The following is an 18,706-nucleotide window of genomic DNA, read 5'->3' as shown; positions in this document are numbered from 1 at the left end:
GGAAAACGTGGATTGTGAAAAGTCATGCCAATATTTGGATTTTCATTTTGCGAATGAATGTGATTTGGGCACCTGTCTTAACCGCCTTAACTTTGATTTAAATTGTATTCATTCATTTATTTTTAAGATGCTAGAATGACGATGATTTGTCACTTGTCTCACAGCCTTAACTTTCATTTTAACTGTATTTATTTATTTTATTTATTTATTTTTAAGAGGCTAGAATGACTATGATTTGGCTCTTGTCTCACAGCCTTAACTTTAATTTAAATTGTATTTATTTATTTATTTATTTATTTTTAAGATGCTAGAATGACTATGATTTGGCTCTTGTCTCACAACCTTAACTTTAATTTAAATTGTATTTATTTATTTATTTATTTATTTTTAAGAGGCTAGAATGACTATGATTTGGCTCTTGTCTCACAGCCTTAACTTTAATTTAAATTGTATTTATTTATTTATTTTTAAGATGCTAGAATGACTATGATTTGGCTCTTGTCTCACAGCCTTAACTTTAATTTAAATTGTATTTATTTATTTATTTTTAAGATGCTAGAATGACTATGATTTGGCTCTTGTCTCACAGCCTTAACTTTAATTTTAACTGTATTTATTTATTTTTAAGAGGCTAGAATGAATATGATTTGGCATTTGTCTTACCCGCCTTGACTTTAATTTGTTAATGTAAAAAAAAAACGTTTAAATAGCCCACAACATAAAAAACGTGATTTGTGCACGAAATCGGGAATCTTTTTAATCAATCAATCATATTATAAATTCAATGATTCCCCTCATATGTTGCTTATGCCATGTTCAAGTTATTGTTAAGAGGTTAAGATGTTTACTCTGAGGTGTGTTATTGTGTGGTGTAGCTTTGGAGAGTACAGTTAATTATAGACGGGGCGGTTGATATGTGCAGCTTTATATTAAAGGGGTCAAATGAGTGGATTGACTTAAACTGGCAGAAATTCTTTAAAAAAAATGTTTTTGAAAGGAATTAAAAGGGCCTAGTGGGGGGTGTCCTTCATGCTTGACATCCCTGCAGAAGCTTTCTCTTTTGCTGCTGTCAGTGTGACTGTTAAATAGAGTTTGAGGTTTAAAGCAGCAAGTGTTTAAAGCTGTTATATTCAGTGTAGGTAAATTGTTATGTACGGGGGCTACTTTGTTCCATTGTATTAACTCTACGCCTCTTTGTAGAGTGGACTTGTACAGGGGTGTTATTATGAAACTGTTTTCTTCAGGTTGCTGGGTGTGATTCTGAGGAAATTCAGCTGAATTTACTCTGAAATACTATGTGACTTTATCTTCCCAGGGGATTCCTGGTAAATATTGTTTTACAGGATACTGGGGTGAAAGAAACTCCACTGATAATAGGACTCAGGATGGAGTAAGGGAAAGTTTTGTTAGTAATGTTAGGTGTGTGTGTGTGTGTGTGTGTGTGTGTGTGTGTGTGTCTGTGTGTGTGTGTGTGTGTGTGTGTGTGTGTGTGTGTGTGTGTGTGTGTGTGTGTGTGTGTGGGAGCATATGTATGGGAGGAGGTGTTTCTTAACACTGGAGCCTGTGGACAACACAGGCACTCACATCACATGCCCCCTCGTTCCCACAGCAACACATGCTGGGGTATCGTCATGTGAGGCATTTGCTGCAAATCTTTTAGCGCCCTTGGCTCCATTTGAATAATTTTCCACAACACTGAGAGGCCTGTGTAGAGATCCAGTCACTGAAGTAAAAAGCCAGTATTAAACCGAACAGCAAAGATTCACCAGGCACATCTCTGTAGAGAGTTTCTGCATCTGCTAACTCTCTTCTTTCATCTGAACATCACCTCTGCCCTCATTTCCCTCAGCCAGGTTTTTTTCTTCTTATTGTTGATCACATCTGCCTGTCTGTTCAGGCACACTTAACTTCCACAGGTAAAGATGACTTACAGGCATTAGTTTTCGCTGTGCCCAATGATTCAACCTGTTTATCCTTGAGCTGCATGTGCAGACACATTCAAGGAAGGATTACTTAAGACGACTAAGGGGCACAAAAACAGTCACGTAAACTCATACACACCCCGCACAGTTGAGTTGTGAGAAAGTGCAGTGATGCATGTTTGTCTCACTTTACATGACAATTAATTCATTTTCTTTTTTTTTATCAAGTCTGAGCAACTTTGTGCAGGTTCTGCCCACAAGGCACACCTTTGTTACACGTCTGTTCCAGGAGGTTCAACGTCAGCAGAAAGGATTTGTACAAACTAGTCTGAGTTTATGAAATTGCTAAACAAAGAAAGAAAAAAGACTGACTGTGATGGGACAAATCCTTTGGACGGTGATTAAGTGAACAACTCAGAACACTACCGCAGCTGATTCTGCCGGGACATGAGCAGCTGTGAGCCAGACGTTCAGGTTCGTTTAGATGCAGCCTGAAGTTCCGTAGACCAAAAGAAATGTCATCTGATTTTGATGCTCTGATCTCCTGCCAAGGGACACTGTTGGCTATGTCTGTAGCTACTGATACCTGTACAACAATGGCCAGTTTAATTGTGTATTTTCCTTTTAATAGATAAACCATCCAAAGGTCTTTAGTGAAATTGCAGCCACTCTGGCCTTGTGGAGGTAAGACTTGTTTGGTTTTTCACAAGTCACTGTTTACTTTCCCCTTAAAAAACTGACACCGAGGTCATTGCCTTGGGAGCTTATGGCTCACTTGTGCATGGACACACCCCTTACAAACATACATGCACAAACAGTTAATTGGCATGTTTTTTTTTTTAAAAAAAGCATTACTACTGTGTGGGGTTATTGCTTAGACTGTTTTATAATGCAGCAGTATTTTTACCCTGACTTGAGATTTACATTACAGGCCTATACAGTATAATGCTGAGTCATGCTGTCATCCCCTTGGCCAGTGGGCTGTGCATATCTGCAGAACAGATGTGATACACCAGGGATCTGTTCTGTCCCAATATGTGTAAATCATGATTTACAAACAGCCGTGTCAGACGTTTTTGTAGAGGAAATCAAAGTGAAACACGAGGGAATTGAGAGAAAGAACAGGGCAGCCGGCTGAGGTCAAGGGCCTGGGTGTTAGGCAGATAGCAAAGGTAAAGTTTCAACTGGGAGCGTGAATCTCAGTCCACAAAGAATGTTCCCTTCAAATACTGTCAGCATGCCGATTTTCATTTTGTGTCTGAACTTATCAAAAAGCACTTTTTTTAGACAAAAACCAATGCAGTGTTTGCTTATCCAAATCTCTGTCTCTCCCTGACAGCACAAAGCTTAACACAACTGTCTGTTCATTCTGCATGGTGTAAAACTTGCAAGTTCACTACAGAAATTTAGCATTTACACATTTGTATTTGTTTTTATTTAACTGCCTATAGTCACAAACTGACTCTGGGTAATGCTACATTGTGCAGAACTGGCCTTCTCTTATTCTCCTGTAATACACAATGTAGGTGCTGCTGTACAGTTATTTGTATATTTTTGTGTATTTGATGCATTTTCTACTCTAAACATTAAAGCCACATTGACAAAAAACATATTTACTTAAAGCAGGCAGAGGTGCTATAAAAATAAATACTGTACAAGTATCAAAACACTCAATCCACAGACAAATGCTCACAGCCTGCATTCAGAAACTGTGACTTTAAATGAGCCCTCAGTACTTCTGTGCAACTGTGAGGTCACAAGGTCAAAATGTCCTTACAGTTCTTTGGGAGTACTGCTCTTTATAGTGCCCCACTCCCATCCCTCAAAGACTTGTACACCACCCGCCTCACCCAGAAAGCGGTCACAATAGTGAGAGATCCAAGCCATCCCACACACAAACTGTTCAACCTCCTGCCCTCTGGAAAGAGGTACAGGAGCCTCCGCTCCCACATCACTCGACTCTATCACAGCTTTGTCCACCAGGCTGTTAGGCGGCTGAACTCTCTCCCCTCTCTACCCTCAGCCGGACCCAGCAGGGCGTCAGGAAGATAAAAATCCACCCTCCAAGAGACATCCTGAACTCATAACAGACACACAGAAAACAAATATGCAATTTGCACATATGGACCTGCTGCTATCAATCATTTTTGCACTATGATGCCACCATCTGCACTTTATTATAATAATTGTATTGTTTTGTTGTTACTATAGCAGTTAGATAATTTATGTTGTCTCCCACGCATGGGAGAGGGAGAAACGAAATTTAGATTCCTTGTATGTGTTGTTCATGTGAAGAATTGACAATAAAGCTGACTTTGACTTATGTGAACAAAGTTGTATCGCCCAAAGTCCTTCGTGTCTCCAGAAGGAGCTGCACAAAGTCTATTAAATTGCTTCAAGTGATGTGACTTGAGTCAGCGACTTGGATTTAAGACTACAAGCAAGACAAAAAATTCATCAGGCAGGCATCAATAGCTGCTACTAGCAAATACACCTGAACCTCCAACCAGATCGATCAGTGTGGGTAATGTAGGCTATCTCTGGCTCTGCTGTAGTGACAGAAGAAAGAGGACAGAAGGGAAGACGTGCAGAGAAACCTGAATTAATTAAAAATCTGATGATTCCAAAATTAGACGGGAGGCTTATAAAAACATTTATTGTTATTTCCACGTTTATAGAGGCATGAACTTCATTCACAAAATAGGAACAGTCAAATTAATCAGACAAGAAAAATATATATGTAGTCTTTTTCTTACATTATCAATATATATATATATATATATATATATATATATATATATATAAAGACATTGTAAAATAGGACACTGTAACAAAAAGAAACCAAAGTGAAGCAGTAAGCAAGTTGTGATAGGTTACATCTGCAATGTGAATACAGATGTAAAGAAATAACTGAAATTAGGCTGAAATTTCCAGATCCTTCCTCCATTTTCACAGCAGTTCTTATGGCTTCATTTATAAAGTTGTGACGGTAAAGTAAGTATAGCTCATTTAAAACATGACGCAACTATAGCAATAATTGAAAACTCCAAATTTTGTTTCAACGCCATAATCCCAGTTATCATGGTAGAACACATTTTTTACACAAGTTAGGCGCCATGCGTTTGAGCATTAGTCAGACGTTATGTATGTACACGGACATGTATAAATGTCATGGCTGCACAGAAGCATTTTCTCAAAGACGACAATATTACAAAAGAACGTTCAATTAAGCATTACAAAATACACACGCACACTTTAGTCTCAAGGCCAAACAGCCCAGAGAGAGAATATAGGCAATTTGTAAAACAACAAGACGACAGGTCCAATGTTTCAGAATCAGTGGCCATAAGTGATGAGTGAAAGGAACCAGGCTCCTTGCACATGATTCATAAAATGTATAGATTTGTCCAAAATCAATTTTAATCAAAAAAATTAAGTGTGAGGTTTAGAAAAGGTAGGAACACAATCTTGGCTTGAATCATGATATCCAGCGCTAATTTAATCTGCTAAACTGAGATCAAACCACAGTGTGATTCTGATACTTAGCCACAATGAGCATAATCCATACAGTCACAAAAACCTCCCAATCACCAGTCTGAAGTTATCATAAATACACTTGGGTCACTTAAAAAGGGTAAAACGTAAACATAAAGTCCAGAAAGCGGGCTGTTTTAACGCTCCATCATTCCAACCCCCCCCCGTCTGTGGTACATTCAGCACAACTGTGACAATGATTACCAAGAAACACACTGTACAACACCACTAACTCACTCTACACGATAGGAACAGCTGTAAACTTGTACATCACCGGAGTCGGTAGGGATCTAATATAGTAGGAGGTTCTTCCAGCAACAGCAGTCAGGGATGTGATCAGATACACACGCAAGCAGTGACAAACATCAGGAATTTGCTGTGAAAGTTGCATATAAATAACAAAAGTCATCAGAAAAGAACGGTACTCAATCCTGAACAAATTGGTTATTTGGTTGTACTGACAAAATTGTCCATTCTTGAACAGATATTCACACGTGCATGATACCCAGAATCTACTCTAGAAACGCTTTCTTTACAGATTTTGTTACACCCTCTGTCACATCCCAGATATTCAACACTGACACGAGGCAGTTCACTGTTAGGTTTGACACAAGCTTAGGCTCCTTTAACAGATTGGGATCACAACACTGAGCTGGCTCCCAAGTACATACAGAGTAGACAATGTGAGAAAAACTGCAGTCGCCCCCCCTGTTTCACATTAGATCAGATGGGGTTTAGTTCACTTTCATTTGAATGAGTTGTTATATTATTATAATAATTATTATATCATTATTATAGAAAGTAATGCATATTAATAACGATACGAAATTTTTTATTTCTGAGGAAAGCTGCACCTGCAAATCAGAGTGAAGGTGAATTTAGCCCTGAGCCACAAATAAAAAAAATCTGAAAGATCTTCATTTGAATGAGGGCAGATAACAAGAGTTGTGTTGCCACCTGGTGGTCAGCATTGGTACTGTTAGGACATCATGGCCTGCTACAGGCAGGAGGGACAGACAAACCTTATATAAAATATTTTGCCACAAGGACTGGTATAGAATTTGGTTATGATAACATTAGCCAGTATGGTTAAGATAAAGCTAGGATGTTGTAAACACTTCAGGTTCAGAGGTAAGAGCTCCTGACAGGTCAGCCCTTATTTGGCAATGAGTGTTGGCGTCTTAGTAAAAGGCTGAAGCAGTGAGCCGTAGAAAAACAGGCTGACATTGCGGGCTAAGAATCACTGATCGGCATATAACATACTTACATATGAACCTAAAAGAACAGGTAGTGATGTACGCTGCGCATTGCACTGTAGAAAATGCGTCTCCCAGGTCATTTATAAGCAGCATGTTTTAACACAAGTTGGCCACAAAAACATATTAAGCTGATTATTTTAGTTGCTGTTAGTTCTGTAAAAAAAAAAAAACTGCCACTTCAACTGTTACACATTCACACACAAATAATAAGCTATAAATCTCATGATCATCCAACATCTGTTATACCTGGGATGCTTTTTGGACATGATTAAAAAAAAAAAAAAAGCAGCATGTTTGATGGACATTGATAATCTACAAAGTGCAAATGTGCCACCTTGTGCTCTGATATCCAAAACACCATCCAAAACCCAGCTACAGTCTTCCCTGCTGTGCACTGGTTCAGTCCACTGAGCCGTGCAGAGAGTAGAGTCCTCTGTGAGATACTCCAGGTTTGGGTGGGAAAACATCCATTTGAAAAAATTTGCAGACCACAACATTACGAGTTTTAAAATACAGAAAACTGATCCATCTCCTGGGATGCACTGCCTTTAAGAAAAAAAAACACACACAAGAGAAATGTTCAAAACAAATACAATGCTCCAGCTTCTCCAGCTTGTCCCCCCCCCCCCCCCCCCGACTCTTTACTGCAGCTTTGTGCCTCTAAAGTGAGTCCTGGTGCATCCAGGAAGCTTTAGGCACAAAAGAGTTTTCTCATTAAACACCAACAGTAGCTCATATTCCTTCTGAGATTTTTCTAATCATCAATAAATGCTCCACTTGTGGGAAAAAATAAAACTAAAAAACACAAGATATAGTTGAATGTATGGGTGTTAACATGAGCATTAACGTGTGTGTGTGTGTGTGTGTGTGTGTGTTCGCTGGTGTGAGAGGGAACAAGCTCGCGCCATGTCCTATGGGCGTAGATGTGAGATTTGCTTATGACACTGCATGCCAAAATGCCAATGCCATAGATGCATTACTGTGCTGTGATGGGTGAAATAAATGCATTTCCATAGTTACTCTAAATGTGTCTGTGGGGATGGGGTTGCGCTGGGAGACTGTTGCCATGGTGAAAACTAAACTGCTGTGTTGCTTAAGGCATCGTATTAGATGACTAAGGAGTTTCTCCTATGGAAGAGAAGAAAAGAAACAAAACAAACAATTAGACATACTACTGTTGATTACACTCCAAATTTGACATGATTGTGCAGTGCAACACTTCCACATGAAAAGCCTGACACAGAGCGGGAGCTGTACCCGACTGACAGAGTGACTGAACTCATATTTACCTGGTTAGGACTCGCTTTCCATGGAGATTGTAATGGTTTCACTTTCAGCTGCGGAGCCAAACAGAAAAAAAGCGTGTTAACCGGATATTAAGTTGTTAATGTTAATTGTGTCTGTGGAGTATTACCACTCCTGGTGAAGCTCACCTGATTTGAGGGTGTTATTAGCCTGATGGTCCTCAATGTTGTTGGCATGCTGGTCGCTGCTAAGGAGGCGATTCTGTGACTCACTGACAGGGCTCACAGGGACATCAACAGCACTGGAAACATGCCCAACAAATAATAATAAAAGACTACATGAGTCCAAAACCCTTTCAAAAACATAAATCCTTTTCAGAGCCTCATGTCAAATGATATTTCTTTTATTACACTGAGAAGATGGATCACCTTTTATTGGGCTCTGGCTGCAGGGTCACTGTGGCCTGCTCTACGTCAGCGTTGACCAGCCGCGTAGGGAATGTCAGACCATCTCCCTGACTGCAGTGAACGAGGAGGACAGGAGAAAGTCAAGATTAGGTGCAGTCGGTCCGCAGGGCAACAAACTGCAGTTGGGTTAGATTTCCTCTGGAACTACAACAGAGGCATTCTCTTTGTGTCACCTCAAAGACTCGACTGATGAATTGACTGCAGTTTACTTCAGTTTGCCTTCTAACCGTAACATTAATTTGGTGACAAGCGATAACACTTCAAATCAAGTGGAATCTATTTGACTGAAAATCCATCTTCTTATTTGATGCAGCCTATTAAAAGAGAAAATGATTAAATCATTATTAATTAATATCGCAGTGCATGTATTTATCAACTACAACAACAACCACTATAATCATTTAATAGGCTGTATACAGATAGAAATCTACATTGCCACTGGTCTTCTCTTTGATCGCTGCCATTTTTCACAGATTTTTCATGACGTACTATTCTATGACTTTATGACATTTTTTAAATCTGGGTGACCTTGTGATTTATGATAATGTTATTTAAGATGGTGCCATTTTAAGAGTTAAGTATATTTTGATGATTATTGAGATAAAACTGTGAATAACAATTATTTTGACCAGGATAATCGTGACATGACATTTGTTTTTAAAAACATACTGTGTTTTAAATTCAACCACAGAATCAATACTTAGCTTGAATACATATAAGAGCTTCTACTGCTCTACTATGTATCTTCTATGATCAATATACATTTTTCTCCTTTACCTGGTGAAGACTGGCAGCAGCCAGTACTTCTTCTGGTCTCCAAAGACCTGAGCAATATTCTTCCGGAAACCCAAAGAGAAGCCGTTCTTATCAGAGCCCGTCCTAAAGACTGGTGCTCTGAATGCCTCTTCAGATAGGAAGGATCATGGAGAGACAAGCGTGGACAGAGAAGACAAAGACAGGTCATTAAACAAACCAACAGGTTCCTATGAAGTTTCACCGGATAGAAAAGAAAAAGGAACGGACTTAAGACAAGAATCTGTATCTGTGTGTGTGTGTGTGTGTGTGTGTGTGTGTGTGTGTGTGTGTGTGTGTGTGTGTGTGTGTGTGTGTGTGTGTGTGTGTGTGTGTGTGTGTGTGTGTGTGTGTGTGTGTGTGTGTGTGTGTGTGTGTGTGTGTGTGTGTGTGTGTGTGTGTGTTATATTCATGTCATGTCATAATCAAATCTAGACAATCTTACAAACAATGTAAGAATTAGGTTTTTGAAATGGTTAAATCACACACCAACCATTTCAGTGAGAGTCTCTTTCCACGGGGCAGTCAGGTTGCTGAACAGCTGGTGCATATTTTTGCACCTCACTTGACTTATAGTGTATTATATAGAGTATAACTCATTGTGTACAGAGTCTATGTCGGCCTATAGTGTGTGTCCCTTGTGTTAAGGTAGAGCGAGCACAAGACTTTCACTGCATTTCTAATAAATACACATGACAATAAAGTGAACTTGAATGTGTGTTTGTTTGTTTGTTACCTATAGTTGACCTGTTCTTCCCTACAAGCCACAGGTGGTAGCTGAAGAGGGACAGAATACTGATGCAGAACATGGCAGCCACAAAAAAGAGAAACAAGACGTGGAATTTGGCGTGAGTGTCTGGCAGCTCGTTCTGGGGGAAAGAGACAGGAGAAAAGGAGAGCGACAGAGGAATCAGTAACATATTTATATTGTGGATATTCATGGATAGAAAGACATAAGAGAGAGAGAAAGTAAAAAAAGAGAGACATAAGAAGGGTGTCATGTGGACCATGTCACTGCACAAACATCACAACAAAAACCATGGCAACGATGCTGAGGCACTGCAACGCTAAAGGCTTTGGAGGATAGCTGGGTTACCTTTGGGCAGTTCTCTGCCGATTTCCTCCGGCAAAGCTTTAGTACAAACAGAAACAAGACTGGTTAGCAACACCAGGAGAGAACAGGTAGGAGGGGAGGAGGAAGCACTTAGAAATCAGCGAGCAAATACAAATCAAGGCCAAAGTGAGTCGGGGGGGTGAAAGAAGGAGAATGGGTGAAAGTACAAAGTGTGACCTGAATGAAAGAATAAAGGGATGAGAGAGGACAAGATGAGAGGAAATCGAAGGGGAACAGCTACAAAAAAAAAGGAAAAGAGAGGAGGTGTTTGCGTCCACGAGTGGTGTGACTGGTGGCTCTGATAGGAAAGAGGGAGACAGAAAGGAGAGAGATCAGAGAACAATGACCCAGTGTGCGAGAAGTGGGGATAACAGAAGGGGGAAACAGAGAGGGGTCGGAGGGTGAGAGAGGGCAGAGAAAACAGAGGAGTGGTACAGCTCAGCACCATGCACAAGCAGCTCAGAGGATGTTCATCCAGGCTTTGACATGCAGACCGATTCGGCATCCTCTGTAGCATCACACGGACTCACGTTCACATTCAGCACGTCTGCACATTGTTACTCACTGTCCAGAACTTTATGAAATATTGCAGTACGGTGGCTGCAATGAACAAACAGTACACCAGCGAGTAGGCCAGGAAGAGGATGAAAAACTTGTAGTTGGAGAATCCGACACAGTTGTTCACCCTGGAGAAACAGAGAAAGGTCAGAGCTGACGTCACTTCCTCTGAGCAGAAATCTTATCAGCCTGAACTTTAAAACAAGGTGGAGGCTGTTTACTCTTGGGCACACTCAGCCGGTAGTTTGCTTTCTTTGGTACAAACCAGAGAAGAACATATTTGGTTAATCATAAAAACAAAGCATGTGGATAATTGAGTAGTTTTTGAACAGTTTTGGCTTCTTGTCGTGCTGCAAGATGAGACAACAGAACAAGAGTTAAAACAAATTCAGTATTGTACTTTCAAGTCCTCAAAGTAGGTAAAAGCAAATCAAAATAGCCAAACAGCACTTCCAGATGTACGATACATCGGCAAAATGAATAATGCCATAACACACGATAATTTGACCATTTTGTGATGCTTTCAATTGGTAGTTGGTTTTAGTCTGTGCTGTCTTATTTTGACTCATTTCCCGGCATGATTATATAATTAACTTAGCTTTTGGCCGTAACCGTCTTCATGCAGAATATGTACAGGCTTCCAGTTGTGCTGTCTTATAATTAGGTTCTGTAATAGCTAGTACAAAGATAACCCTTCTGTGCCACAAATTCATTGAAATATGCGTTTTGTAAAATAACATGCGCCTGTTTGTTCTCGTGGTTATGACTCGCGTTCAATAATTTCCCTCAAAATACAATCACTTTCAGCTTCTTGTACAATAATACATTTCTAATGTGGTAACGCTGTAGTTGAATGAGCATCAGTTGAGAAAGTGGTTTGCTCTTGGTCGACCCTGTTATGTTCTGCTTTCACAGTATGAGGAACTACCAGTCATCAGATGTATCTCCCTATGCTGCATGAAGCAATGGAAAAACACTCAAAATGTCACAAATGCTGCCATCTTAACAAGACCAAAAAAGTGAAACTAAAGGGTTTAACATTCAACAGCTTTGTGAGTCTGTGGCCTGTGTTTTAACTCTATGTATGTACAGTATATCTATTTGTTAAGCAGGTCTTACATACCAGGGACAATGGTGGTCCATCTTCAACACACACCTGCCACACACAGAATAGAAAAAGGAGAAGACAAATAAAACACGAGTAAAGATGAACATTAAAGGGTGAGAAACGTGTGAAAGAGAAAAACTTCTGGGGTGGATCAAGAGGAAGTCCACTCCCAGTTAATATTCAATAAATGGTTTTCTTACATGTCACACGCAGAGCAGTGATGACACCGGTCTGGCTTGATAACTTGACAGCGGTCGCAGTAACGGATTGCTGCATCATGTCAACACAACAGCATCTTGTTATGGGATAGCTTTTAACACAGAGGTGCAAACAGACAGACAAACACACGCTAACTCACACTCTCACATTCAAACACAGACGTACCTCCGGCTCCTGTGCGGGTGTACAGAGGCAGACTTGCGGCCGCTCTCCATAGGATCTCTTGCTGGGACTCTGGCCTCACTTCTTTCTCATAACGCTCCTTCTCAGCCTTGGGCAGGCAGAACTGGAATGAAAAAAAGCAGATTTTTATTTCGTTTTTTAATGACACTAAGGATTAAAGGCATTTACACAGAGTGGGCTTGTTTTGGAGAAATTGTACCTCTTTGGAGGGGTTGGCAGGCTGGGTGAAGATGGTCTTCCAGTAAGACCATACAAACATGATGAAAGAGAGGTGGAAGAAGATCAGGTAGACAACTGGAGGGAAACATCAGGCGACACGTCAGGAGCAACAGCGTACAGTCTCATATGCGCACTGACATTGAACACAACCATTACCATTAAAGCGTTGATAGAAATAACTGCTGCTGTCACTTGGGATATATGGAAACACATCTACATATTAAATTAATGAGAGTGGGATGCTGAATGAGCAGTTGCTCTACTTCCAGCAGACAGACCTCAGCACTTTAAGAGTGCTTTTCTTTTTGTTATTTGCCAAGTGCTTTCGAGCACATTTCTCCAGACCTAGAAAGATTATCTCAATAAAGAGCAAACTGGCTCAGTTCTGTGTACTTTGCATTTAATAACCAAGAAACTTACTTTGCTCTCCTATGCTTGGGATGGTGACTGTAAGAGAGGAAACAAAACAGAAATGTTAGAGAGGAAGAAACTGTCAGCTAATGACAGTTACATAGCAACATTAAAATCAGTGGTTATACATCTGACAGAATGTAAGTCAAGAAGTCAAGAATGAACTTTCAGGCCAACGTGGGAGAGGCTTCTCAAGACATTTATAGGTAGCTCTGAGTATTTTTGACTGTGTTGTATTTTTAAACATTTTTCATGTCACAGAAACCACAAAGTGAAACAGGTGGTTTGGATTTTATAATCATACTGTCAGTGATAATGTATCTGTGATCTTGTTTATTCATTGCACAGATCTGACACCCGTCCGCCTGCTCTCTTATGCTGGGCTCTCTGAAGTGTCGGCAATACTGAGGTCTCCAGGGACTGCCAGAAGACAATAACTTTTTTTGTGCGTGTGTGTTCTGTGTGTGTGTTATTTTCGCCTTTTGTTTGACAGCACGACTCAAAACTGACAGGACAGGGGGGGGGGGACACAGAAAGGGTTGACATGTAGAAAAATGGCAGTTTAGAGTTGAAGCCGGGCGCACACAACCAGCTGGGCGGATCCCTGGTAACATTTTTAGGTTCATAAAAGAATGCACTGTTTTGTTTTGTGATCGTTTGTCAGTGCGGGTGCTCAAATCAATGTTGTTACAGTTATTGTTCTTGGTGTGGACGGTCCCTTTAAACTCGCATAGAGGGTTTTTTGGTGGCTAAAACATGTTTTGCTGCTGCCCCGGTGCACAGCGGTAGATGCTTAGTCTCTGTGGATATCCTCGGGCCCATTTACTCTTGGTAATACACTGAATGTGTATAAGCACCACATACAACCTCACTTAAAAAAAATCCAAACTACCCCTTTAAGGAATCAGACAAAAGTTTAAAGCCTCTAAATCTTGTCTTCCCTGTCATCAAATGTGGTGTGTTTTGAGGTTTTATATTTTGAATACCGCAGTCCCACCTCCATAAAATTAGACCCTGACACCAATATAGTTATCCAGTGGGTTTTCTTCTGTGATCTTGATCTGAAAGTTTGGGAACTTCTGGAATACAAAAGCTATAACTTAAGTGACATCATCCACAGTTAAAAATATATACAATACATTTGGTTCCTCTTTGTTCTTTCAACTTAATACAAACCCCTCTAAACCAAGGCTTTACCCGTGCCAGGCTAATTACCGGTAGTCTAGTTAAAGGGGAAAATGTGCATCTGGCAAACCAGCCCAGCACCGTTTAGAGAGCGTTTGATGTCTCCATCCAGACTCCATTCAGCTCCACACAACACAACAGAGACAGCGGGCAGCAATATTAAGTTTTTCTTTATCCCATACACATAACACATGAAAACGAGGCAACCGAAAGTGATGGCAGCTGACAGATAATTAGCTGTATCTGGATTTGGACAGGCTTTGCCAACACCATTGTTGAGCTGCAGTCCATTTACTTCCTGCTGGCCAGCAGCAGCAGCAGCAGCTGTGTGTTTGTGTGGACGGCACAATGAAAACACCAGCGGTTAAAGGCTTTAAAAAGGAAACAGACCACTACTTACATATACAGAGCTCTACCACATACGCGTAATACGACCAGCAGACGACCAGGGCGATAAAAATCACAGGTATCCATGCTAAACCCCGTTGACAGCATCTCAGTACGTGTGTGGGCGCCATCTTTCTCCCTCTACTGGGGGAAAAGGGAGTGTCGGTGTGTGACGTCACTTGAGCAAAAAGAGACTGGAGGAGGTCTGGAAATTTAAAACAGTGTGTGTGTGTGTGTGTGTGTGTGTGTGTGTGTGTGTGTGTGTGTGTGTGTGTGTGTGTGTGTGTGTGTGTGTGTGTGTGTGTGTGTGTGTGTGTGTGTGTGTGTGTGTGTGTGTGTGTGTGTGTTTGTGTGTGTGTGTGTGTGTCGGGGGGTAATTAAATATATTAATTGGAATTAAGTATGGTCATTACACTTCATATCATACTAATCACTAATGTTTTTGTTTCTGCAAAACTTTGGTCGGATACTGGTCAGTGATTTGCCCTTTCTGCACTAAACTCTGTTGTTTTTAAAGCCCCTGAACACCCACACAGGTGTTTTCAGTTCACCTGGTTGATTAGACCTTTTCTCAGGACTGCATGGATACTGGGATTGATTGACATCTTCCCGAGTCTCTTGTGAGCTTTGTTTCACCTGTTAAGGCGGGACGAAGTACACCTTTATCATTCTTAGTGGTAGACGGACATTTATGACCTCATAAATTCTCATCAAATTCTTTTCAAAGCCCCGCCCACCTTCAACCCAAGCAGAGGTCGAATCAGCCAGAATAACTGGAAACACCTGTGTGGGTGTTCAGGGGCTTTAAATGTTAAATTGTACATCATTTGTCATATATGTTCAGTGGTTCTCAAACTTTGTGCATGTAGTACCACCTCAGAAAATATCAGTTTCTCTGAAGTACCACCACTAAGAGCAACGTTAAAGTGCACTATTCTGCTACGGACAGGCAGGTTTATTCCTTTAGGTTTATTATTTTAATTTATATATAAATTTAGGAATTACAACTATATAAGAGGAATGTAATTTTCTGTAATATAAAATTGAAATGTGCATATGTGCAGGTGATTGCGTTAAGGTAACACACCATCAGCAGGAATTCCCGATATGTGTATAGGCTATATACCTATTTTGATAAATAATTAAATAATTAATCAAATGTTATAGTTGAATAATTACAGTATAACTTTAAAAAAAAAGTTTATTCTGCCTGTATTTCTGTATTTTATTATATTCGTTTTATTTTCTTGTCATTGTTTTCCTCTTCTTTACTACATCCTTTTAGTTTATTATATTAAAGTTTATATTATTACATGGCACCTTATTTAACATTCATGAAAAACAAGGAAAATCATTTTCAATCAATAAAATTTCTGATTAAAAAATGGTCTGGAAAAAAGTGTAATTCAGGATTTGACCATTTTGCCATGATTTTTCACTACTGCTTTTTAATTCACAAAAACACACTCAACCTTTAGCCTATAATTTTGTATATACTTACACAAAGTGACAAGCCATATATGGTTGTTGTATCCACAGAGTTGTCCTTTGCCAACAGGCACAGCAGGTGACTGCTTGCGGCCCCAGGCCAGCTTTAAACGAGCGCAGTGACAATGTACAACGTTTGCAATGACAGCTGGAGACCTGACCCACCTGACTCCACCCGTTTTTATTGTTCTTTTTTTATTGTTAAATACGGAGAATGAGCAGACCACTGCCATCTTGTGTCTAAAGATCGTAGTCGCAACAACATAAAATAATTCCAACACTTAGGTTGCCAGGTTGGTCAGACCCGGTCCTGTAGCCTGCAGGAGACCGCAGTCTGTTTGAGCCTGTTTGAAGCCATCCTCTTCGGCAAATCACACCATAAAAACAAGTATTGCACAGGAGCTTGACTGACAGTTACAGCTAAGTAAACATGAAAGTTAGGACCGATCAAGGGGAAACGCAGCCATTTCGGCGTACGTTTTAATGCCGTTGAACTGCTTTATCTCAGTCAATGGAGTGAATGCTCGGCCTATATAGACTCATTTTTGCCTGTCTCTGGTCACTCAGCAGCTGGGACAAATAAGCTGCTGCAGGATTGGCAAACTCCATGTCACCCAGTGCCAGCCTACAGTAGCTGCACCTAACAACAGACAACCATGGCAACCCACAATGCCAGACGCTATTGGCTAGTATAATGTAAACAGAACTTGATAGAAAGCCATTGTTAAACCCGTAAAAAAAAAAAAAATTAAATATTAATTCAGACTAAATATATCTTTTTTATGTAAAATCAATACTTTCATTCTGTACCCCTCAAAAGGCCCCATGGGTTTATTTAAAATATATATATATATATATAAATAGTTTTTAATGAGGATTCCTCATATTCAACCTTTAATGTTTTGAATTAGCGTACACGTTTTTGAATGTTCATATTCATATTTCGAAAATAACTCACTTTGAAAATAACTAAAATGTGCACTTTTAAAAACAAAAAAGTTTACATTACGGTTTTGTCTTGGTGGTGTCAGATTATTTTTAACATAATGGTGATAAATGCTGGCTTGAGGGGCCCCCTTTGACTTTTTTTGCCCAGGGCCCCAACATACTCTTTAACCGCCTCTGAGGAGAGGCTGACCACAGGGCGTGTACCTTAGGACTTTGAGCCTACCCTTAACACCAGGAAGCAACATCAACAAACTTCACGACACACAGGGACCATGATAAGGTGGCCGGTGACCTCCTCCTTTCTGGACTTGGCTATTAGTCACGGGGCACAGTAGTTAAAAAAGCCATAGTAGTTGCCCGTTACCCATTAAAACAGCGTAAATGACTTCCATTGAAATGCACATGGAGCCATATTTGTCGCGCATTGGGTTTGCTGGCCCAGCTGAGCCCAGCCTGGAGGTACTGCGGTCGGTTCACACCAGTCACCTGCTGTCTGTGCCGTTTGAAAACCTCACGGTGCACAGCGGCGGACGAGTTCAACTGGACCTCCATTTTCTGTACGACAAGATAGTGAAGCAGCGTCGAGGCGGGTTCTGCTTTGAGAACAACGGCCTCTTCTCCTGGCTGCTGTCCGAACTGGGCTTCCGAGTGACTCTGCTCTCAGGCCAGGTGAAGAACTCCATCTCGGGTTACTACGGGCCACCTTTTGACCACTTGGTCCTCATGGTGAGCCTTGACGGGCAGCGCTGGCTGTGCGACGTGGGGTTCGGTGTCCGGGGCTTCATTGTCCCCATTTCACTGGAGACCAGTGGGCCCCAAGAGCAGGGACACCGAGTGTACCGCATCAGAAAGGATGTTCTCGGGATGCACTTTCTGGAGAACAGAGGGGCAGATGGAGACTGGACAGAGATGTACAAGTTCACCCTTGAACCTCGATGTCTGGAGGACTTTGCTGAGATGTGCCAGTACCACCAGAGCTCCCCCTGCTCCATCTTCTTTTGCAAGTCCCTCTGCACCCTTTTTAAACCCGGTGGAAAGCTCACCTACATGGGCCGCAGGCTGACCAGCACCACATTTCCAACAGAGGGAACAGAGGAGACATTGTTGGGAACCACAACCAGAGATCTCAAAGATGAGGAGATACCTGGTATTCTAGCAGAGCAATTTGGAGTTGTACTAAATTCTCCACTCATACCAAAGGATGAGGCAATCACACCACCACCAGTCATGTACTGATCATGCTTCCACGAGGGACACTTTGATACAAGATTTTAAAAGACTCATATTGTGTTCATTTTCCAGTTGATACTTGTATTTTGTTTTTCTTTTAGAACATGTTGAAATGCTTTATTATTCAAAACAACACATTGTTTTTCATACTGTCTGTCAGAATAAACCTGTATTCACCCTCTAGTCTGCTCCGATTGGTCTGCGTTCCTGGGTCTTCCACATCTGTACTGTCTGCACCTCCATTGAAGCCGGGGTATGATTGTAACGGCACTGTAGCAGCACTTGTGAAATCACGACTGTACGTGAGTCCTGAAGGCTCGCCTAGAGACACAGTTTCTGAACACGGACTTTTGTTTTGATACTTTCGCAGTATTTATATAGAACCTCAACCTGGATTTATAACCAACTTAATTGTATAGAATATGGGACCCTTTAAA

At 40.8% G+C, this 18,706-nt stretch overlaps 2 protein-coding genes across 2 annotated transcripts; one reads left to right on the top strand and one right to left on the bottom strand.

Annotated features, from left to right (window-relative positions):
* Nucleotides 1-4,594: 4,594 nt before the first annotated feature.
* On the bottom strand, nucleotides 4,595-14,734 carry LOC310963676 (palmitoyltransferase ZDHHC20-B-like; the record flags this gene model as incomplete). The annotated part of the gene is made up of 13 exons (XM_083936569.1): nucleotides 4,595-7,843; nucleotides 8,005-8,052; nucleotides 8,149-8,261; nucleotides 8,389-8,478; nucleotides 9,205-9,331; nucleotides 9,956-10,088; nucleotides 10,899-11,019; nucleotides 12,015-12,047; nucleotides 12,200-12,269; nucleotides 12,384-12,504; nucleotides 12,601-12,695; nucleotides 13,041-13,067; nucleotides 14,617-14,734. The coding sequence occupies 12 exons, from the start codon at nucleotides 14,732-14,734 to the stop codon at nucleotides 8,009-8,011; spliced, it is 1,092 nt and encodes a 363-aa protein (XP_083792695.1). The 3' UTR covers nucleotides 4,595-7,843; nucleotides 8,005-8,008.
* Nucleotides 14,735-17,327: 2,593 nt separating this feature from the next.
* LOC310963668 (arylamine N-acetyltransferase, pineal gland isozyme NAT-10-like) lies at nucleotides 17,328-18,659 on the top strand. The gene has a single exon (XM_083936561.1). The coding sequence runs from the start codon at nucleotides 17,421-17,423 to the stop codon at nucleotides 18,273-18,275; it is 855 nt and encodes a 284-aa protein (XP_083792687.1). The 5' UTR covers nucleotides 17,328-17,420; the 3' UTR covers nucleotides 18,276-18,659.
* The last annotated feature ends 47 nt before the right edge of the window (nucleotides 18,660-18,706 follow it).

The sequence above is a fragment of the Echiichthys vipera genome (genome assembly GCF_963691815.1).
Source record: "Echiichthys vipera genome assembly, chromosome: 21".
NCBI classification, from domain to species: domain Eukaryota; kingdom Metazoa; phylum Chordata; class Actinopteri; order Perciformes; family Trachinidae; genus Echiichthys; species Echiichthys vipera.
Note: the sequence above shows the minus strand (reverse complement) of the source record. Positions and strands in the feature narration are given on the sequence as shown.

Bases quoted from the DNA above. Each gene is read 5' to 3' on its own strand.
- LOC310963668 (XM_083936561.1), top strand. From the start codon at position 17,421: ATGACTTCCATTGAAATGCACATGGAGCCATATTTGTCGCGCATTGGG.